Below are 24,169 nucleotides of genomic sequence, written 5' to 3'. Positions count from 1 at the left end.
TGCCTACTCAAACAATGTGGTGAGTTTTTCTAATGATGTTACCTACTCAAACAATGTGGTGAGTCTTTCTAATGATGTTACCTACTGGAACAGTATGGTGAGTCTTTCTAATGATGTTACCTACTTGAACAGTATGGTCGAGTTTTTCTAATGATGTTACCTACTCAAACAATGTGGTGAGTCTTTCTAATGATGTTACCTACTGGAACAGTATGGTGAGTCTTTCTAATGATGTTACCTACTGGAACAATGTGGTGAGTTTTTCTAATGATGTTACCTACTTGAACAGTGTGGTGAGTTCCATTCAGCATATACTTTCTTAAAAACTATCTCTTGTTCACAGAAAAACAAACAAGACTCATCACACTATTCCAGTAGGTAACATCATTACAAAGACTCACCACACTGTTCAAGTAGGTAACATCATTACAAAGACTCACCACATTGTTCCAGTTGGTATCATCATTACAAAGACTCACCACATTGTTCCAGTAGGTAACATCATTACAAAGACTCACCACACTGTTCAAGTAGGTAACATCATTAGAAAAATTGTGTTTAACGTATAATGAGGTTTTTCTCTTTTAAATATTTTAGTTCTTAGAATTAATGTTGAAAAAAGTACTTAAAATGAGAGTTCCATTTTTTGTATATATACATATAACATTATTTGTAGTGACATGCCTTGCTAATCAAGTGCAACCATGCACGTTTCATGAAGATGCATGCAATGTTCTTGAAATAAAAGAACTTTGAAAGGCATGCAATTTTAAGATTCACTGGTTATTTTAATCTATATAGTAAGTGTAATAGTCTGAAGAATATTTTAGGTTTTTTGTAACACAAGATTCTTAAAAGATAAATTTTTTTATGACTTACCTACTTTGTAGAATTTGACATAGAAAACAGATTGTTTTAGAAAATTTATTTAGCCTAAATTTTGGTCTTGGCATTGGATAATTCTTTGTTGGTTTTCCACATAATGTGTTTTGATGATGATACACGTTCTTAAAGAACAGTAAATTTAGATCTGTAGCATTCATAAATGCTTTGTTAATGTCATGTGATCAGCCAGTACAAGAAATATGTGATATTTATAAAATTTAGGATATTCTGTGATTAGGCAGAATCTTGAATAATGTATATAACAAAGATTTTAGAAATCTGTGTTGCAGTTTCATGTAGTTTTAAGGAAATTTTTAAGTATCAGCTTACTGATTAAAAATATGAAGTATATCAGTGTTTCCTCTTTTTTTTCAGATGGAAATCAGCCAAGACTCCAGTCTTCTCACAGACCATCTTCGGTCAGCTTATGAGACACAACTCAACCAGTTGCATGAACAGCTTCTAGCTGTTATTTTGGAAAATCAGCAGCTATGTATGTTATTTTAAACAAGTAAAAAATGTGAAATTTTGATAGTGCTTAAGCATGTAAGGCAGGCAAAGAAACTACAGTGGATTGATACATTTATCTTTCCATGTTGAAAAAAGACTGAACTTGCTGTGCATTTTGGTGCCATATCTATCTAACAAGAGATCACAAGATTGTTTCGCATCTACAGTGAATATATTAAGTTAACTCGTTCATCACTGTAAATCTAAAGCACTTAACTTAATTGAAAAAGAACTAAAGAAATGAGGAACAAAATTATTAATGCAAAAAAATGAGCTGGTAAATCGGTAGGATTAATTTTTATTCTTCTACAAAGCAAGGCAGGTTGTGATAAATGAAAAAGCTTTGACTTTGTGAACTGTATATATTAATGTATTAAGTAATTTTAAATGTTATTTTAATGTACTGTAGGCAAGAACTGACATGGGAGCAAACGACTTCTCAAATTTGACTAAAAACAAAGTTCTATAGATTGACTACTAGTAATTTTAGTCAAATAGTAAGGTTAACCTCACACAAAGACATACATAAGTTATCAAAGATTCAAACAACTCCAACAAAATAAAGATTTCCAGCTTTGCAGTATGGTTAATGTATGAAAGTGTGGCATTAGAAAAATATGAAAAAGCCATAGAAGTGAAGACAAATAAGTATAGAATTTTTGTTTGCACAATGTACCCATATTTACTTGCCATATCTGACCAAATCTTTGATGAGAACACTGTTGAAAGTGAAGTTCAAGGAAAGAAGATATTACACTGTCTGGTGTAAACTATCTTAAATTACACGAGCATATCATGTTCCAGGTAGATAGAACCATTGTTAATACTTTGAAGCTCAAGGTCAATTTTTGTGTTCCAGAAGAAGAACGTGAAATTTTATTGTGTATATGAACAAAATTCAAGAATTATATGTATAAAAAATGATGAATTTATTAATGAAATGTTAAAAAAAAGACCCACTTCAATAAAAACTATTTTCAGATCAGTTGTTTTGGATGACCACTCTTACAAAAGATATTATCAGTATAATTTTTATTAAATGTCTGCTATTAAAGAAAGACAATTCATTCATTATATAGTATCACAATTCAGAAAGACACATAAAAATTACTTCCAGTACTTCTGTTTCACAAAGTTGTTTATTAATCATAGATTTATGCACTTTTTTGATCCAATATGCTGTCTGAAATTACATGATATTTAGCAGACTTTTAATATTTCGGTGGCTAGTTCTGATTCACAATTATTCATTGGTGCAGTTCGCCACCCCTTGTCGAATGCTTGAAATGCGAATCCAAAGTTTTATTCGTTTTTTTGTCTGATTTTGGAAAATCATGTCTACTGATATTATTACAGCCTGGTACACAAAACTTGGTAGACTACTTAATACTTTTTTGAATTGTGAAATTTTGCTGTATATTAAAACTACTAGTGCTACAACTCGTTAACAAAGAATGTAACCCAATTGATTTCTAGCTCCCTCAATTGGATAAATGTGTGAAGACTAACCCTGTTGAAGATCACAATCAACAGTATGTAAAACACACATTAAATTCTACATCTTGTAGGGATGACTTTTCTCTTTGTGTCACTCTGTGTGAACTTTAACATTTCATCAAAGACAAGTAAAATTACCATGCTAAAAAACGTGCTATGAGCTCATTAGGTGGTTTCATTACACAATACCACTATAAATATACATTTGTGGCCATTTTTTTTTCTATTTGTAGTTCTGAGTTTTATGTTACTTGATAGTTATAATAACTAGGATTCTTGATAGGAATTAAGCGATTCTCACTACAATTCAGCTGTAGGAAAGAAAATACCAAAAGTACCTGTTTTTACATGTAAAAATAGATTGAAATAAATAACAGAGGAAACAGAAAAGGGGTTCACCAAACTATTTTAAATTGACATGTGTAGTGTGATATATGAAATTTACCTCTGTGGCTATAAGAAAATAGACTTTGTTATGTCTAGGTTTTGAAGGTATTTTTTCCCTACTAATTAATTAACAGTTCATTGTAAAATGTTTAAAAGTGTTCAGCAGCAAAACAAGTTCAAAACCTGAAATTTATTCTTTCATATGTAGTTAAAAACAAGAGCAGTAAGATGTTAAAAACATGTTTACAGAAGAGTGCACTACCTATGCTTATTTCTAAAAGGATTTTGTTTTACATGTTTTACAGCAAATGAACTAAAGCAGCTTCGAGAACAAAAACCCCCAGATATAGCAAAGGAATTGGAAAAAGAAAGAGAAAAGAATCGATTGTTGAGTGAAAGACTACACGAAAAGGACACAAAAGATAGAGAGATTGCTGGAAGCAGATCTCCAAGGTATGAACTACGAAGTTTCTCAGAAATAAAAATAAAATTGAGACTTGTCATAATAATTTTCAGATTTTACAAAATTGATTTTTGATTGCTACTAGTAACTAGAACTTGGGATGATGTTTTGGTATGTCAAAACATTTGATTAATCATAGCATATCAGCTTTTTGTGTATAAACCCAATTTTTGTTCTTATGGAAATTAAAGTTAGCATCTGAATAATACTTTCTAATATGTCAAGTTTGGAAATAATTTACTTCCAAATGTCCAAATTCCAAATTTACTAAGAAGTTATAAATTCAGTAAAGCTTGGAAAACACTTAAGTACAACATATATCTTCCACTTTAAAAAAAGATTATGTATGCTAGTGTTCTGTACTTTAGGGCAAAACTTGTAATTTTAGTGATTCAATATTATTGGGTGCCATACAACTTTTATAATGCTTTATTTAACAGTTGCCCCCCCCCCCCCCCAGTAGCTCAGCAATATGTCTAAAGGTTTATAATACTGAAACTGAATTTTAATACTTGTGGTGGGCACAGCACAGGTAGCACATTGTGTAGTTTTGTGCTTTTCAACAAACAAACGCAAAATTTAACAATTAGATAACCCAGAACTAAACTTGTCATTGATTCTCAGAGCATGCTTTGTTTTTATAGATGACTATTTTCTGGTATGTAATATAGTTTACAAATGCTAATATGAAATTATAATGCAGATAACCTAAAAATTTTTAATTTATTGACTAGTTCTTTGCTTTAAGTTTGTAGATCTGAGAATAAAAATGAGCTTGTGTTAGCACAATGATTCTTCCATACAGGTGTGTTTCCTGTACTCCCATCAATATACAATAGTGTGTTGTCTGTCAGTCAGTAGACACTAAAATAACGTCACACAAGGGATGCTTAACATTGTAATTTGTACTGTCGTGATGTCAGTAAAATGTGCATATGGCATGAATGACAAGAAGAATTATGCATTCTGTAGACTACAACACATCATGACGTATGAACTTCAAAAGCAAGAAATAAAAATATTTGTTACTCCTAATTTTGGTTTTATTTACTTTTGAAACAGAACATTTTAGGGAACCATGTTGAAGTACATCTAGTATGTTATTCCTATCGATGACTGAATCATGTCTTATTTTAAACTGAAGTTATTATTTACCAGCAATAACACATACAATAAAAATGATTTTGTAGTGCAACTTTAAAGCTAGTATGGCTTTACTTTTAAATATAGTTTGAAGTCTAGTATTTTGAAGGTCAAACACTTGTATTTCATGAAGCTTTAATTGAAAGAGTGGATTCATTGTTTTGATATCATCAATATGATATGTATTTCAAGTACTGTTTTTGTGGTAAGGGATATAATGTTCCTGTGACTAATTTCATGTTAACTAACTTACTAAATTAGTTGTGAAATGGTTTTAACATAATTCTTTTAGAGGGGGACTATTTAGATAACATTGTGACATCTGCATTGTTTTTACATTTTAGATTGAAGTTAATATAGTGTTCTGATGTCGAATTAATGCAGAATGATATGTATTATGTACATAGAAAATGTGAAAATGCACAGAAAAATAAAAGCACTAAGTTTTGAAAACACAGATGTAACAAGAGCTACTGGTTCAAATTACTGAGTGTTTTTATATAATACATGTGAAAAACATTCCACTGCACCTAGCATTGTCTTAAACTATTTCCTTGGAATAAAGTAATTAAAAAAAAAGAGTTATTAAAATTTGTTTTATTTTAAAGCAATAAGTTACAATGACAATTTGAAGTTTTTCATTTCTGCTAGGCTGAGACGTTTAGTCAGGAGAGAGAAGCACGATCGAAACAGGACGGTAGAAGTTGAAGAAATTCCATCACCATCAGAAAAGGATGAATGGGTAGACATTGCTAAGGAAGTTACTGAAAAAGACTGTCAGTATATTTGATTATTTATATTAAAGTTAATCAATATTTAAACACTTTAAATCATTTTACAACAACTCCTTTATATTAAATATTTTAATATGGTTACAGATCAAGAAGAATCCCCGACTGAGCCGATACCTCCCACAACTTGTACAGGTTGGAGACATTCTCTCAGAATGTGGTTTCATGACTGGGTTTATGATTTCTTTGAAGATTTCACAGAGACTGCAGTGGAAGAAGAAGACTTGAAAGAATCAGAGAGAGAAGGAGATCCTCTAACAGTGCGCAAGTAAATTGCTAGACATAAATTTTTCATTTAACAGGTGCAAGAAAATTGTTAGACATATATAAAACCTTAGTTTACCTCTAACAGTTTGCAAGTAAATTTCTAAACATAAAATATTAGCTTACCTTTAACAGTGTGAAAGTAAAATAAAGTAAATTTTTCTTTTAACAGGCACAATTAAGTTGTTAAACATATAAATTTTTCTTTTAACAGGCACAATTAAATTGTTAAACATATAAATTTTTCCTTTAACAGGCACAATTAAATTGTTAAACATATAAATTTTTCTTTTAATAGGCACAATTAAATTGTTCAACATATAAATTTTTCCTTTAACAGGCACAATTAAATTGTTAAACATATAAATTTTTCTTTTAACAGCCACAATTAAATTATTAACATTAATGTTTCTTTTAACAGCCACAATTAAATTGTTAGACATAAGTAGTTCTTTTAACAGCCACAATTAAATTGTTAGACATAAATTGTTATTTTAACAGCCACAATTAAATTATTAACATAAATGTTTCTTTTAACAGCCACAATTAAATTATTAGACATAAATTTTTCTTTTAACATCTTCCATACAGGTGTGTTTCCTGTACTCGCACCAATATACAATAGCGTGTTGTCTGTCAGTCAATAGACACTTTTAGTTTATCCAAAATATAAAATGAAATGGTATTGTAAAGATTTTCAGTTAATACAAATTTAATAAAAGAACTTTGTTCTAGTTAAAGACTTAATTACTTTGAAGTCAGTCTATTGTGTGGTGGAGAAAGTAGCCATGTGTGATGATATTTTTATACTGGATAATGTGGTGGGGAAAGTAGCTATGTTTGATAATATTTTTATACTGGATCATGTGGTGGGGAAAATGGTTATGTTTGATTTTGTACTGGATTATGTGGTGGGGAAAAGGGCTATGTCTGATAGTGTTTATATACTGGATTGTGTGGTGGGGAAAGTAGCTATGTGTGATAATATTTTTATACTAGATAATGTGGTGGGGAAAATGACTGTTTGATAGTGTTTTACACTGGATTGTGTGATGGAGAAAGTAGCTATGTGTGAGAATATTTTTATACTGGATCATGTGGTGGGGAAAATGGTTATGTTTGATAGTGTTTTGTACTGGATTATGTGGTGGGGAAAAGGGCTGTGTTTGATAATATTTTTATACTGGATCATGTGGTGGGGAAAGTAGCTATGTGTGATAATATTTTTATACTGGATCATGTGGTGGGGAAAATGGCTATGTTTGATAGTGTTTTGTACTGGATTATGTGGAGGGAAAATGGTTATGTCTGATAGTGTTTATATACTGGATTGTGTGGTGGGGAAAATGGCTGTGTTTGACAATGTTTTACACTGGATTGTGTGATGGGGAAAGTAGCTATGTGTGATAATATTTTTATACTCGATTATGTGGTGGGGAAAATGACTGTTTGATAGAGTTTTACACTGGATTGTGTGATGGGGAAAGTAGCTATGGGTTATAATATTTTTATACTGGATTATGTCGTGGGGAAAATGACTGTTTGATAGTGTTTTTATACTGGATCATGTGGTGGGGAAAATGGTTATGTTTGATTTTGTACTGGATTAATTGGTGGGGAAAAGGGCTGTGTTTGACAATATTTTTATACTGGATCATGTGGTGGGAAAAGTAACTATGTGTGATAATATTTTTATACTGGATTGTGTGGTGGGGAAAATGCTGTGTTTGATAGTGTTTTATGCTGGATTGTGTGATGGGGAAGTAGCTGTGTGTGATAATATTTTTATACTGGATTATGTGGTGGGGAAAATGACTGTTTGATAGTGTTTTTATACTGGATTGTTTGGTGGGGAAAATGACTAAGTGTTGATAGTGTTTATATACTGGATTGTGTGGTGGGGAAAATGCCTGTGTTTGATAGTGTTTTATATACTGGATTGTGTGGTGGGAAAAATGCCTGTGTTTGATAGTGTTTTTATACTGGATTGTGTGATGGGGAAGTAGTTATGTGCAATAATATTTTTATACTGGATTATGTGGTGGGGAAAATGACTGTTTGATAGTGTTTTTATACTGGATTGTGTGGTGGGAAAAATGCCTGTGTTTGATAGTATTTTTATTGTTTGTTTGTAATTAAGCACATAGCTACACAATGGGCTATTTGTACTCTGCCCACCCCGGGTATCGAAACCTGGTTTCTAGTGTTGTAAGTTCGCAGACATACCGCTGTGCCACTGGGAGGCAGTGTTTTTATACTGGATTATGTGGTGGGGAAAATGGCTATGTTTGATAGTGTTTATATACTGGATTGTGTTGTGGGGAAAATGGCTGTGAGATAATGGTTTTATGCTTGAATCTGTGATATGAATAAGTAATAATAACAAAAGTTTTTTATTGATTTCAGACTAAAAGAAAATATTTTACGATTTGGTAAGTATGATTTAATATCATATTAATGTTTTAATAAAGTTGTTATTTTAACAAGGCATATTGGGCTTTACATAGCATCAATTAGAGTTGTAATTACTTTCAGTTGTTAATTTAACAAGGCATGTTCAGTTTTATATACCATCAATTGGAGTTGTAATTACTTTCAGTTGTCAGTTTAACAAGGGATATTCAGTTTTATATACCATCAATTGGAGTTGTAATTACTTTCAGTTGTCAATTTAATAAGGCATATTCAGTTTTACATAGCATCACTTGGAGTTGTAATTACTTTCAGTTGTTATTTTAACAAGGTATATTGGGCTTTACATAGTAATAATTGGAGTTGTAATTACTTTCAGTTGTCAGTTTAACAAGGCATATTCAGTTTTACATAGTATCAATTGGAGTTGTAATTACTTTCAGTTGTTATTTTAACAAGGTATATTGGGCTTTACATAGTAACAGTTGGAGTTGTACTTATTTTACAAAACATTTTCATTGCTTTTATGAAAGTAATTAGACATTTTAAGTGTTGTATCTCATTTATGTTCATGAATAATTTATTGAAATATTAAAGTGGGAAGGATAAAGAAGCTTGTATCAATTTTTGTATCACATTTTCTGCATTTTATAACTAAAAGTTTGTACATTTTAGCATTCCTGCAAAGCCCTCAGATATAAAACAATGTTCTAAGTGTTTGGTAAAGTTTTATGACTGAAAAAAAAATTACATTTATCTCAATGTCATAAAGAAATCATATTTTTTTTTCTGTTTTTATCATTCTAAACTTTGTGTTATAATTTTTCACATTGCATTTAATATAAAATGTCTTTGAATTCATCTGATTTTTTGGTTGTGCTTCACATGTCAATTCAGCTGTTAATGACTTATTGTTCATAAGTGTTTCATAATATTTCTACTTGGTTGTTTAAACATGAGTGGGAGTCTTTGATGATATAGTCAAACAGACTGATACTTTTGGCTTGCTTCTTTGTTACATTGAACTTGCACCTAGTTAATGTTTTAAATTTGAAATACAAAGTTGTATTTACTAACAAGTTGACATGGAAGAACAACAAACTCCTTTATAATTTAAAATTAGTTGATGACATTCTATTTCTTCATTGAGATTTTAAAGTTTCATTTATCAAAATATTAAGCTAATTATAATTATTGTTCATTTATATGGTAGGCCTAGTCATGTACAAACACTAACAAGAATGTATTATGGAACAGTTACATGAAAGTTACTCTTATGGCATGTATCTTCTTCAGTTTCATAATAGATTGTTAATATTGTAGCTCATGGTTTCCAACTTGTGAAATGTTCATTACAGAGAAATAGACACACATATGTAAATATGGTCATATAGTGTTTTAACTGTCTAATTAGGTCATCATGAGGCATGAGAAAATAATGATAATTAGGCATGGTAGAAAATATTTTTGCTATAATATGATTTTCTAATAACTTTATAAATAGAATGTTTATTTAAAAAAATTAAGGTTTTTTGATCTTATTTCCTCTCCTCCAATGATAATGTTTGTAAATAGTCAATTATATTGACATTTTGCCTAAATATCATTATTTTCTCATGCCTGATGATAACTTGAGTAGAGAGTTGAAATGTTGCATGGCTATATTGGTGTATGTGTGTGTATTTCTCTTAATAAACGTCTTTACACGTTAGATTCTTAATAGTTTTATCTTGTTGGTAAGTGCAAAAAGCTCCTTTCAAACAGAATTAGTGAAAGGAAATATTATTTTACTTCAATAAAGGTGTATTTTCTCAGGACACATGATAATGTCAGTGTTTATCATTTTATTGTTTTTCATGGAATTTTAATTGCAATAATGTGTTAAGTATCTTTTGCATGTTGTTGTTTACTTGAAAATGTCAAATTATGATCAATTTATCTACAGAGTTACTTGTTTCTGTTGTATTTTTTATTTAGGTTATGCTACAAAACCAATAGTAAATGCTATGGAAAGTTTAACAGGATTGTTACACTGGAATACACCAGGTACAACTCTACTAGCTTTCGGAGTAAGTGTGAAGTTAAAAAAGGATAATTTAATAAAAGGTGATATATTATGAAGTGATATCTAGAGTTAGTGATTTCATGAAAGAAAGTATCAGGAAACTACTCAATATTTACAGAGTATGTATAGACATCAGTAGACTAAACTCAACATTTATCAAACATGTATAGACATCGGTAGACTAAACTCAACATTTATCAAACATGTATAGACATCGGTAGACTAAAAGTTTAGTCTACCGATGTCTATACATACTCTGTAAATGTTGAGAGACTAAACTCAATATTTACAGAGTATGTATAGACATCAGTAAACTAAACTCAACATTTACAGAGTATGCATAGACATCAGTAGACTATACTCAACATTTATCAAACATGTATATACATTGGTAGACTAAGCTCAATATTTATCAAACATGTATAGACATCAGTAGACTAAACTCAATATTTACAGAGTATGTATAAACATCGGTAGACTAAACTCAATATTTACAGAGTATGTATAGACATCAGTAAACTAAACTCAATATTTACAGAATATGTATAGACATTGGTAGACTAAACTCAATATTTATCAAACATGTATAGACATCAGTAGACTATACTCAACATTTATCAAACATGTATAGACATCAGTAGACTATACTCAACATTTATCAAACATGTATAGACACCAGTAGACTATACTCAACATTTATCAAACATGTATAGACACCAGTAGACTATACTCAACATTTATCAAACACGTATAGACACCAGTAGACTAAACTCAACATTTACTGAATGTATATACATCAGTAGATAATGCACAACATTTACTGAATGTGTATATACAGCAGTAAACAATACTCAAAATTTACCAAGTATGTATTGACATCAGCAGACTATATTCAAATTTTACTGAATGTATAGACATCAGTAGACTAAATTCGACATTTACTGAATGTGTATGGACAGCAGTAAACAATACTCAACATTTATCAAGTGTGTATAGACATCAGTAGACTATACTCAACATTTACTGAGCATGTATTGACATCAGTAGACTATATTCAAAATTTACTGAATGTGTATAGACATCTAATGAATGTGTATATATACATCAATAGACAATACATAACATTTACTGAGCATGTATAGACAGCAATAAACAATACTCAATATTTACTGAGCATGCACAGATGTCAGTGGACTATATTCAACATTTATCAAGTGTATATAGACATTGGTAGACTAAAGCCAATATTTACTGAGTGTGTATAGACATCAGTAGCATACAATTTTGAACTTTTTTTTTATCATTTGACCCTTGATCTAAGAGCCAAAAAATGATTTGAAATTGATAGAACTATTTTTGAAAGTTTAACTTGAAAATCAGAGTTTACAAAATTATGCAAGTGCAGATAAATAGAAAATAAAATACAGAATCTTCCTGCATGGTTATTTTATTGATGTAAGATTGTATGTCCTATCAATACAGTTGTTTGATGTAAGATTGTATGTCCTATCAATACAGTTGTTTGATGTAAGATTGTATGTCCTATCCATACAGTTGTTTGATGTAAGATTGTATGTCCTATCCATACATTTGTTTGATGTAAGATTGTATGTCCTATCCATACATTTGTTTGATGTAAGATTGTATGTTCTTTGCATACAGTTGCTTGAATGATGTAAGATTGTATGTTCTTTGCATACAGTTGTTTGATGTAAGATTTTATGTCCTTTGCATACAGTTGTTTGAATGATGTAAGATTGTATGTCCTTTGCATACAGTTGTTTGATTGATGTAAGGTTGTCTGTCCTTTCCCTACAGTTGTTTGATTGATGTAAGATTGTATGAACTTCCCACAAAGTTGTTTGAATGATTTAAACATTATTGAGATATTCATTATACCAAAGAAAAAAATAAATTGTTAATATATTTTATGTTCTTGTACATGAAAATTATAATATTGTAATACTGTTAATGTGCTGGTCATGGATCTTTCTTTTGAAATATTGCAGTGCTGTTAAGGTGCTGGTCATGGATATTTTTCTTATAATATTGTAATACTGTTAAGATGCTGGTCATGGATCTTTGTCTTGTAATATCGTAATACTGTTAAGGTGCTGGCCATGGATCTTTTTCTTGTAATATTGTAATACTGTTAAGGTGCTGGTCATGGATCTTTTTCTTGTAATATTGTAATACTGTTAAGATGCTGGTCATAGATCTTTTTCTTCTACATGGATCTTTTTCTTATAATATTGTAAAACTGTTAAGATGCTGGCCATGGATCTTTTTCTTCTACATGGATCTTTTCCTTGAAATATTGCAATACTGTTAAGATGCTGGTCATGAATCGTTTTCTTATAATATTGTAATACTGTTAAAATGCTGGTCATGGATCTTTTTCTTGTAATATCATAATACTGTTAAGGTGCAGGCCATGGATCTTTTTCTTGTAATACTGTTAAGATGCTGGTCATGGATCTTTTTCTTGTAATATTGTAATACTGTTAAGATGCTGGCCATGGATATTTTTCTTATAATATTGTAAAACTGTTAAGATGCTGGCCATGGATCTTTTTCTTCTACATGGATCTTTTCCTTGAAATATTGCAATACTGTTAAGATGCTGGTCATGGATCTTTTTCTTGTAATATTGTAATTCTGTTAAGATGCTGGCCATGGATATTTTTCTTATAATATTGTAAAACTGTTAAGATGCTGGTCATGAATCTTTTTCTTATAATATTGTAATACTTTTAAAATGCTGGTCATGGATCTTTTTCTTGTAATATCGTAATACTGTTAAGGTGCTGGCTGTGGATCTTTTTCTTATAATATTGCAATACTGTTAAAATGCTGGTCATGGATCTTTTTTCTTGTAATATCATAATACTGTTAAGGTGCTGGCCGTGGATTTTTTCTTGTAATACTGTTAAGGTGCTGGCCATGGATCTTTTTCTTGTAATATTGCAGTACTGTTAAGATGCTGGTCATGTATCTTTTTCTTGTAATATTGTAATACTGTTAAGGTGCTGGTTGTGGATCTTTCTCTTGAAATATTGCAGTACTGTTAAGATGCTGGTTATGGATCTTTCTCTTCTAACATTGCAGTACTGTTAAGGTGCTTGTCATGGTCTTTTTGTGATAGTATTGCAGTACTGTTAAAGTGCTGGTTATGGATCTTTCTCTTGAAATATTGCAGTACTGTTAAGGTGCTGGTCATGGATCTTTTTTTTTCTTTTCTGTATACAAGATTATTTGAAATTTACCTTATTATATATACGATTATAGTGATTTGTTTTTAGTTTGCAGTATTTTTAACAAGGAAGAATTCTCCATGCACTCAATATTTCCTCTTGGCCAACCTTGCTTCTCAGTGGTATTATATAGTCTATTTCAGCCAATAATGATACACCATTTTCAGTCTTATACCAATGACAAAGGAGAAAATTACAATCACAATGTTTTACATGAAATTAACAAGACAAATTGTGTAATAAAGATTAATACAGTCCACTTTAATGCTATTTATCATGGTTGTATTTGGAATACTCAGGACCTTAAACTCAGCTTAAGACAGATCATTTCATTCGAGTAGTTGTAAGACAATAGTATTTACAAGTTCTTCTTCATTCAACCTCAGTCCCTTATAGTTTGGGGGTTGGCTGCTCAAATATTTTGTATTAGTCAAGAATTTTTGCACTTGTGTGGCTGGCTATGACAGGAACCCTAAAGGTGAGCATTTTTGGTGATGGGGATTCAAACTCATGATTCTCAGATTGTGAGTTGAGCACCTTAACCATCAGGCCGAAATAATTCTTCTATACTCTTATGCATATATATATTATTGTTACCATTTACTCCATACTTTTTTCTGAACTTATCATAATTCCTAATGGTATATCATTAAGTATCCAGAAAGGTAATAATTTTTATAGTACTGTAGTTGTTATTATACGTTTATTTATTTTTTTCTGTGTTGAAAATATATATAAATGCCCATAATGCTAATATTTTGTATTTCTGTTTTCATAGTTGAAATAAACATTTTAGGTCTAATTGTTTTATATATATATTTTATACATTAGTCCTTTAAGTAAGTAATTTGGATTTTCAGTATATTTATCTGGGAAATAAGGTTTTTAAGAGAAGTTTCCATAGAATAAACAAAAATCTGAAATACGCATAGCTAACTTGGAAAAAATGGATGTAAAAAAATAGTAATGTGATACGTGCAATAAGGGAAAAAAGTTATTGCATGAGTAAAGTTGTTGACTTCTGTAATGTTTTTTATTCATAATAATAAGTTTGTTTATTTCTGATAAGATGTGAAGTGGATTTATGATGTAAATATATTACTGATCAGTATGAACTTTATAGAAATGCTGAAGATGTTTCGTGAACACAATGTACCACTGTGTTGAGAAACATCTTTGATAACTATTTAATAATAATAATAAAAATATAACTTAGTGTGTATATACCATTAGTTTAGTATTTTATTGGTTTGCATTACATACGTTATTGTCTTGTGTCCTGATGAAGTTCTTGCATTGTAAGAGATAACTTAAAGTATTTTAATATTTTTCAAAACAGTTACTTGGTTTTCTGTATTACATTATGTACTGAACAGTATCTCAAGTGGATTTTTTCAAACAATTGAAGCTGTGTACTGTCAATTATGTTTTTGGTTTAGCGGAACACTCCTGAAGAAGCTGTAAAGCAAAATGTTGAGTGTCCAATTAAAGAATAATAACAGATTTGGTGTTATAAGGTAATTTATTTCTAGTGTTCAAATGCCTTCTATACACCTATATGCATTACAAATATTAAATAATGAATTTTCTAAAGTATTTTCTTTACTTTCTGCATGCAGGTATATATTTATACAGTGTACCATGGTTGGTTTTTGCCTTTACTTCTGTTTCTGGCTAACTGTCAACTGTTGCTCAACTATCTCCAGCACAGGTATGTTTAAATCTCAATATGTGCTTACCATTTGGGCTGTTTTTTGTATAAGAGATCTTTTTCATTGGAGCCAAAGGGATAATATCTTTGCATTTTTCTTTCTGAGGAGGCATCATTTTAGACTCTTTATTTTTATTCTGAAGAAGAAGAAAAAAAGACAACTAATAAAACAAAGATATTTTATAAACTCCCTCTGCATGTTGCTGTAAGATGTAATGATTTTATTAATATTCATAAATGGTGGCTCACTGCATTTTGGTTATTGTTTTGTGGTCAATACGTTATGGCAGAGGGGAGATAAAAAGTGACAGTTATCTTATTAGCTCTTACCCACACTTCACTACTGATGTAAAAATGTTAAAAATGCTCTGAAAATTTGCAAAACTAACCTGATATTTTGATTTTATTGAATTGTGTTTTGCAATGAAAAATAATGTTTTTGAGCTTAGGTTTTCGTGAACACATCTTTTTGTCCGACATATTTTCCATCACAATTTTTATTTTATCTCTGACAGTCCCTTTTTTTTTGTATTATGGTGCTGTTTGTTGAACATGGAACCAATTACAGCAGCTTTTCTGTCATCATTTTCTAATGTTTTTTGTTTGCATGGGCTACTACTTTTTCTGGCTTTGCAAGTATCTTACAATATGTTTTTAAATGGGCATTGCTAGTAAAACATATGGTCCCTGGTACTATGATAGTTATTGCATTTAATTCTGCTATTCATTAGCTGCTGTTTTTAATCTAAAAAAACGTATTTTACATAATTGAAACAATGAAATAATATGTTAAATGATATATAATGTTATGGATCTAATTTTCTGTTTGTGACCATTTAATGAATAATTTTTGAGGGTTTAAGAAGAGTAGAAATTCCTCAAGTTCTAATAAAGAATTAGTTTATGGTTTGTGAATTCACTGTATATAATTTTCTGATACGGAACTTGCCTTCTTTCACAAGATTAGCTATTCTCGTTCAGTGCTGCCCTCTATATGCAAACTTTTCAGAATACATGTCACAAGCCTTATGCACCCATTCTGTGGGAAATATCATTTTCCAACATGTTTCGCATGCAAATCATCATATGTCATCTTTTAACTAATAGTAGCATGACATGCTCATGTGATGCATGTAACTCCCTCTACACTCCTCTACCGAACCTTCACTTCTTATATGGCAGCGTTCGAGTTCAGACTTTTTTTTTTGGCTAGTGCTACCATCTGATGATGGAACATTTTTTCCTGCCAAAAGTGGTTTCTTTTTTAACTTAATTTTTAATTTCTTTTCTACTATAACCCAGTTCAATTTGTCGCTATCTATTTCGGCAGAACTAGATCACTTGTGAGTTCAGTTTTGCATTATGAATTCTGAAGTTCGCATTACCACTTTGGGAGTCACACCAACAAGTAATGTTGTTTCTCAGGTTCGAGTGACATGCTTTTATACCTCAGAAGATTGAATGCTACATGGATTAAATTTTGTCCCCTTACATCACCCAAACTCCTCCTGAATTAGCGAAAATTCTACAGAATGACAAGGATTTTGATTGTCTTTTCCCACCTCCAGAGTTTGCCATTTCTTCCCACTTGCTTCCTGAGGAATCATCTAGGTCTAATTCGATCTTCATTGTTTTTGTGTTTTAGGTTTGTGATGTTTTATCCCTTTCTCCTATACCTTATTCCTCCTACCCTCCTTATTACATGAAACCTCTTCTTAACCATTTTGGTTTTTCTCCCTCCCCAGATATTTGGGTACATGTTGATTACTTTGTCTCTCAATTAAGTGAGGGGATCAGCCTGCCTCAACCCCCAAGGCCCTTGGATCAGCACACCCTTCCTTACCATCATTCTGACTATCCATTTTGGATTAGCAGTTGTTGGGTTCATTGTTACCTCTCTGGGGGCAGCTCCCAATTATAATGTTAGTCTTCCCATGCCCAATATTCTCGCCCTAGTCTTACCCTAACCACCCTGCTACAGTATCTTTCTTCCATACTTCTCCTCTCTGAGGCACTCCACAGAAATCATGCACGTTCTTTCCTCCACATTAGCCCCCATTTCTTCCTCAGCTCTGGCATTACACACATGATTTCTTTGCTGTTGGGACCTTATTGGTAGGGACGTTGTATTGACCCGGGTCAGTTTACCCTCTCCATATCTACAGGACTTACGTCTTGCTTCGTTTTTGAGACGTCATGTCTTTGATACTGTCCCAGAAACTATCAACCTCGGGTTATATCAGCCCATCAGCAATCCACCGTCATGCCGTTTGTTGCCCGTTTGTCTCAGTCAGAGCCTCATATCCCCCTATTCCCATCTCCCGTCCTTCACCTCCTAACTCTTACCTGTTCCTACTAGTCGGGGTACTTCTTTTTGCCCATCAGCAATCCACCGTCATGTCCTTTGTCGCTCGTTTGTCTCAGTCAGAGCCTCATATCCCCCTATTCCCATCTCCAGTCCTTCATCCTCCCAACTTTTACCCATTCCTACTAGTCGGGGTACTTCTTTTTTTCAAGTTCCTCAATGACAAAGCATCTGTTGCCTGTGACTACCCTGTGGGTTTGGGGCTGGTAGGAGCTCGACTGTTGGAATTTCTTCCTCAATGGCTTCCCTTCATCAAGGATCAATGGGTGATACAGGTTCTATCAGAAGGATTCACTCTCCAGTTTCTTTCCCCTCCTCCTCTTTCTTGTTCCATTTTCTTTCCTCTTCCTCTAAATCCCATCATACCCACCAACTTTTTTCTGTGGCAGCTCAAGTGGGCTGGTTGATCAAACTGGAGAAGTCATTCTTTCAACCCACACACTACCTGGTTCATATAGGGGTCTTTTTCGACACTAATATCAGTTGTGCCATGCCTTCTCCTTTACTTTTAGTTCGCCGAGCCCTCTTGACTTGTTCACTTACTGCTCATGAGGTTCTATTGCTTTTGTGGATGTGGTTCTCTATGACTGCACTTATCCCTCTCGGTCATGCCCACATGAGATCCCTGCAATAAGTGCTTCACGACCGATGGAACCTTGCTCGAGATTCTCTTTCCACCATCATCTCCCTTCCTCCTTCCCTGCGAGCTGATCTGCATTGGTGGCTGGACAAAGCTTATACATCGATGGGCTTGTCACTTCTTCTCCCATGTCTGGATCAACATTTGTTCATGGATGTATCCCTTCCATGTTGGGGGGCATGGTTCAATCACCAGGAAGCTTTGGGCTGTTGGTCTATGGACACATCTGTCTTGCATATCAATGTTCTCAAACTTCGGGCAATATGTCGGGCTTTACATCACTTCCTTATTCTTGTATGTCATTGTCTGGTGATGGTTCATTCAGAAAACTCTATGGTGGTGGCACATATCAGTTACAAGGGAAGCACCTGGTCCAGAGACCTCTGTTTTTGAATGTTAGAACTCTTATACTGGGCCCATGCACATCACGATCATCTTATCGCATGTCATGCACCTGGTGCTTTCTGTCTCGTCGCAAATCATCTTTCATGATCAGAACAGATTTATTCAACGATATGGGCATTGAATCCTCTCGTTTTCCAAGACCTTTGCCATCATTAGGGTTCTCCCCAATTAGATGCTTTTGCCACGAACCTCAATTCCAAGTTGCCCCTCTTTTGGTCACCTGTACCGTATCCCCATCCCATGGCGGTTGATGCTTTCAGCCAGGATTGGTCACACATATACCTGTATGTTTACCCTCCAATCTGGCTGCTGCATTCCTCTCCTTGCCGAGTCCTCCTGATAGTATCCTTTCGGTGGGCACAACTTTGGTTTCCCAAGTTAAAGTGTCTGCTCCTGATACCACCAGTTCCTCTTCCACTTCCTCCCTACCTTCTTTGTCAACATCTTACATCCAAATCTCCCTGTTCTCTGTCTTCATGCCTGCCTTTTGTCTGGCCCTTGGTGAGAAGATACAGTTTCCTGCATTAAGTTGCCTCCTTGTTAGCTGGTTCCTTAGGACCGTCTTCCTTAGAAGTCTACTATTGTAGGTGGAAAGTCTTCCACTGTTGGTCTGCTAACAGAGAATTTCCAGCTGACAAGCCTTCTGTGGTTCATGTTAAGGAATTCTTACCTGGCTGTTTGACCATGGTTCTTTGGTCTCTTTGCTTTCAGGATATCTGGGCAGCCCTATCTCATACCTTCCATTTTTCCCGATACCATAAGGTTTTTCCTTTCTCCTGTTCTTACTGGGTTCATGCTTTCCTTAAGAATTTGATGGCTGCTGAGGCATCCTGCCCTTCCAGATTGGGACATTAATGTGGTCGTTCATGCTCTCACTTTACCTCCATTTGACCCACTTTCTTCACGCTCCTTGTTTAATCTGCCCCTTAAAACTTATTTCCTTCTTCCAGTGGCCTGTGGTCATCGACGGTCTCATCTGTTTGCCCTAGACATATCACGTACCCTTTATCACCCTACCAATCTTCTCCTTTATCTCACTCGTTCCTTCTTCCCTAACATCTTGGCAACTCAGGAGGGTTGTTCATTTTCTCCTATTTACCTGCCTTCTATATCCCATCTTTACCATCAGTTGGATCTGGCTAGACTTCTGTGTCTGGTCAGGACCCTTCGTTGTTATATCACATGTACTGCATCTTTTTGATAACACACAACTGGCTATTTATCCTGTGGCAGTCTTCCTACCTTTGTAATCTTTGCCCATCTACCCTTAAGAATCGGGTCTGTCTTTTGGTTCACTTAGCCTACTCTTTCCTGCCTTCTTCCTCCTGTACCTTGTTCCATGTTTCCTCCCATCAAATCAGACATCTCACCTTTTCCCTCGCTTCTCCGATGGAGGAGATTCTTCAATCCGGCATGTGGACCACTCCCTGTACATTCATCTCCCACTATCTTCATTGTATCCTGTTATCCTATGCGTCGGTGGTTCGTCTAACACGTGGCCATTCTCCAGACTTCAGTGCGACTTTAACTAGTCAGTTTTCTTAATTTTCTTTTTTTAGGGGCCTTTTCTCTCATTTTTTTATCATGGATTCCACTCTGTGGCTAGTAGTGCCTGTCCAGTTATTCTTTAACTTTAAATCCGCACTGTCTGCCATGTTGACTCACATTTTCTAGTCCATGGCTACTCATGCTCACCTTAGAGATGGGGTTTTCCACAAGAACACTTGCAGGTGAATAACCTCGTGATGTCATTGCTTCATAAACACACCCATTCCAGACCATATCACTCATGAAGTACATGGGTAAAGCAGAAGGAGTTTGATGCCCATCCCTGCCATGCCTTGCATAAATAACCAGGTATAGTCTGCTTTTCAGAATAGATTTTTGTGTTCACCCATTGCACTGTCTCCAGTGATGACATTTCTCCGGGTTCTCCACCGCATAGTCACTCTCCTTTTTTCGAGTGGAGTATGGGAGCCCTTTCCACTTTCAGTTCCAAACCGCTGGGGTTATGGACCATGGAGGCACCCTCTTAAATGAGTTCCCCAGACAGTTGAGAGTAGGGCGGTGATGTTCTTCTGGTGTAGATGCAACGTGGCCTCCAGAGGAGTTGAGCCATCACCTTGCTGGCTGATGTGGCTTCCTGATCATGTCACACACCAACATTGGAGTTGAGCCATCTCCTTCCAAGATGACGTGGCCTCCCACTACCATTTACACAACTCATGGAGTTGAGCTATCACCTTCTGGTTGACATGGCCTCCTTATCCCTATTATACTTGTGGGAGTTGAGCCGTCACCTTCTAGGTAGATTTGGCCTCCTGCTACTATTTACAAAACTAGGGGAAGTAGAGCCATCACCTTTTGAGATGATGTTGTCTCCAGCTTCCTTTTACACATCAGCTGGAGTTGAGCCATTCCCTTACGGGATGATGTGGCCTCCTGATCCACTTTCAATTCACACTGGAGTTGAGCTGTCGTACTTGCAGTTAACCCTTCGATTGAGTGCCCTCATCCTACCTTCATGTGGATGCCAGTTCCAATGCTAGTGCCTTCTTCCAAACTTCGAAGTGAAGGTTTGGTAGAGGAGTGTAGAAGGAGATGAAGCATGGTGATTTGCATGAGAGACATGTTGGAACATGATATTTCCAACAGAGGGGGGTGCAGAAGGTTTATGGAATGCGTTATAAAAAGTTCGCATATAGAGGGTAGCACTGGACGATAATAGCTAATCATGTAAGGGAGTTAAGTACCTATCGGAAATACATTTTCAGTATAGAAAAATTATAAGTTTTATGCATTTTTTTCATTGTGTTTTGTCTTTGTTTCAGGGGTTGGTTTTCAACTTACCATGTTACAAGAAAAAATGAACAAGAGGTAAGAAGTAAACCTTTTTTTAAATACTTTTGTAACATATAAAAATATTAACTACATATTTGAAAATATTTTTTAAATTATGTTTATAAATATATTTATATATATATATATATATGTATATGCGTGTGTGTGTGACAATGTACATATTAATTTTTTTTTCTGGAACTTTTAAGTACAAATTTAACTTTAAAAAGTGATTTGATGAATAATAATTGTTTGAGGGTTTAAGAAGGGAGTACAAAGGTCATATACTAAAGTAAGACTTGTAAAATGATCAATTTGGTCATACACATACACCTGCCCAGGAATCCTCAATGCTTTTAGAATATTTCGTTCATCTCTGAAGATATTTCAATAAAAATGGGCAATCTGACAGAAAAAAAGCTAAGCTTTTGTCTGGTGCAACAATTTTTGAAATCCAGTAATAAATGACTGGTGAAATTTTGATTCAAACTTAGTTTGTTTATTTTTTTGTAAAAAGGAACAGTTTACGCACAAGCACGTGCGTGTATATATATTTTTAAATAATTATAACTATAAAGCAAATATAAAATAATAATGAATATATAAATTAATAAATAATTGAGGTTAAAATTAACACAGAATAAATAATGCTGTCTCATGAAAATCTGATTTATAAATAACTTAAATAACATTGGTCATTATTACTATTCATATGCTCAATCTGATTCACACTGTAACAGTCATTGTTCATGAAAGTTGATGATATAAATAGCACCTAGACCACTGATACATTTGTTGTATCTCAGCTGGTCTAATGAGATCTGGTATTGGGCGAAAGGCTCATTCATCAGCACTGGATATGGCAGATGTAGCATGGCTGACATATTACAACATAGTCTTCTTTGCTTTCACTCATGGGTTATTAGAATATGGTTTATTATTCATTTTTCTATGACCTGTGACAGTTGAGGTTTACAACTTTGTTTTACATTTTCTGTTATTTCAGTGTTACATTCTCAATGCGAGAACAGTGCAGATTTTTATAATAAACACAATGAAGTTGTCATTTGTTCAGGCTTTGATTTCTATGTAATAGTATATGCTATTATTAATACCCCCTGTATGTGTAGCTTCATGATGCTTTAGTTTTAATTTTACAGCAGAAAATGTCGAAACTTTCAAATGAATGAGTTATTAGTGTTTGTTGGTCATTTTTGTGGTGCCGCAAGTTGTAATCTATAACTTTTAACTCTTATAGGAAGGAGATAAAGATTTGGGAGTTACAGACAAATTTCAGTTAGTTCTACAAGTAGCTCGCAAAGTACAGGTAGGTGTTTTTCTAAAGATTTCTAAGAGGTGATTCCTGATTTCTAAAACTTTTATGAAAATATACTTTTAATTTGATTCTTAAAATATGTGACAGGTCTTCAACTGGAAAGGGTTCCAAAAAGGAAGTATGAAATAGTTTGTCTATTTGTTAAAGAAGATAAAATTCAGATCAAATACTGTTTTTGAAAATGGTCACAGTAAATTTGACAGGAAGTCTTATTCTTATCTTTTATGTTTTCACCATGCTTTTGCTGTTCATATCTATGTTCAGTATATTTGATTTGACAGACAAGTGATAGTTACATTTGTACAGTTAAAGAAAATTATTTTCCATTTGAGTAAGCAAGCACTAACACAAAGACAACATTGTAATCTGTTGATGAAGCTGTAAAAATAAAACACTTAGAAGATAAAAAAATTTTCAGAGCTTAGTAGTCCTTTAGTCAAATCATATATGCTGGAAATACTGCACTTCAACAAAATATTAGAAAAGTATTCCATTAATTATATATGTGTTACCATTCATTGTAAAGTATTTTTTTTAAGAGGCACATTGCATCTTCTTTTAAATTACTTTGATCCTTAAATATTTGGGATTGCCTTAGTGGTTAGCATGAAGATCCAAGGTTTGAGCCACTTCACATGTTCAGATATAGAGGTTTTATAACTGTATTAGTCTATCCTGCTGTTCAGTTATGGCTTTTCACATAATAAGCTGTGGGCACTACTGACTAGATACCTTTTCTCTGGTCAGCAGATCTAAGGTAGGAAAGGCTGTACCAAAACCCAAGGCCTTTCTGACCTGTGTGCTTACCCCTGTGTTTCATAAGGTGACATTCTGGTTGAAAGTATTCAAAGTCCAGTGCAACAAAAATGAAAATAAAACAAAGTTTGGTGGATTATGTATCATTACTACTGATGTAGTGATGTACTTTTTCTTAAGATAATCAGTAAAAAGGTTGTGTCTCGTACTTGTCTTGCTGTACATACACTGAGAAAAAGATTATTGTATTAAAGCAGAGCACTTTTGTAATATGATGCTCAATCCCTAAATGTATAACCTGACTGTTGTATGTCTGTGATTATTTTATTAAAATAGATAACCTGACTGTTGTATGTCTGTGATTATTTTATTAAAACAGATAACCTGTGACTGTTGTGTGTCTGTTGTATTTTTTTTTAATAAAACAGATAATGTGACTGTTGT

At 33.4% G+C, this 24,169-nt stretch overlaps 1 protein-coding gene across 3 annotated transcripts in view; it reads left to right on the top strand.

The window, feature by feature from the left end:
- The window catches only part of LOC106471761 (GRAM domain-containing protein 4-like), a 56,942-nt gene that overhangs the window by 6,615 nt on the left and 26,158 nt on the right, over positions 1 to 24,169 (top strand). For all 3 annotated transcript variants that reach the window (XM_022400372.1, XM_022400370.1, XM_022400371.1), the window contains exons 3-11: positions 1,261 to 1,378; positions 3,585 to 3,732; positions 5,537 to 5,661; positions 5,764 to 5,944; positions 8,347 to 8,372; positions 10,330 to 10,421; positions 15,291 to 15,382; positions 21,624 to 21,669; positions 22,892 to 22,960. In XM_022400372.1, coding sequence (XP_022256080.1) covers positions 1,261 to 1,378; positions 3,585 to 3,732; positions 5,537 to 5,661; positions 5,764 to 5,944; positions 8,347 to 8,372; positions 10,330 to 10,421; positions 15,291 to 15,382; positions 21,624 to 21,669; positions 22,892 to 22,960 — 897 coding nt within the window. The remainder of the gene's footprint in view (positions 1 to 1,260; positions 1,379 to 3,584; positions 3,733 to 5,536; positions 5,662 to 5,763; positions 5,945 to 8,346; positions 8,373 to 10,329; positions 10,422 to 15,290; positions 15,383 to 21,623; positions 21,670 to 22,891; positions 22,961 to 24,169) is intronic.

This window comes from Limulus polyphemus, unplaced genomic scaffold (assembly GCF_000517525.1).
Source record: "Limulus polyphemus unplaced genomic scaffold, Limulus_polyphemus-2.1.2 Scaffold4838, whole genome shotgun sequence".
Lineage (NCBI taxonomy): Eukaryota > Metazoa > Arthropoda > Merostomata > Xiphosura > Limulidae > Limulus > Limulus polyphemus.
This window is presented reverse-complemented; position numbering and strand designations above follow the sequence as displayed.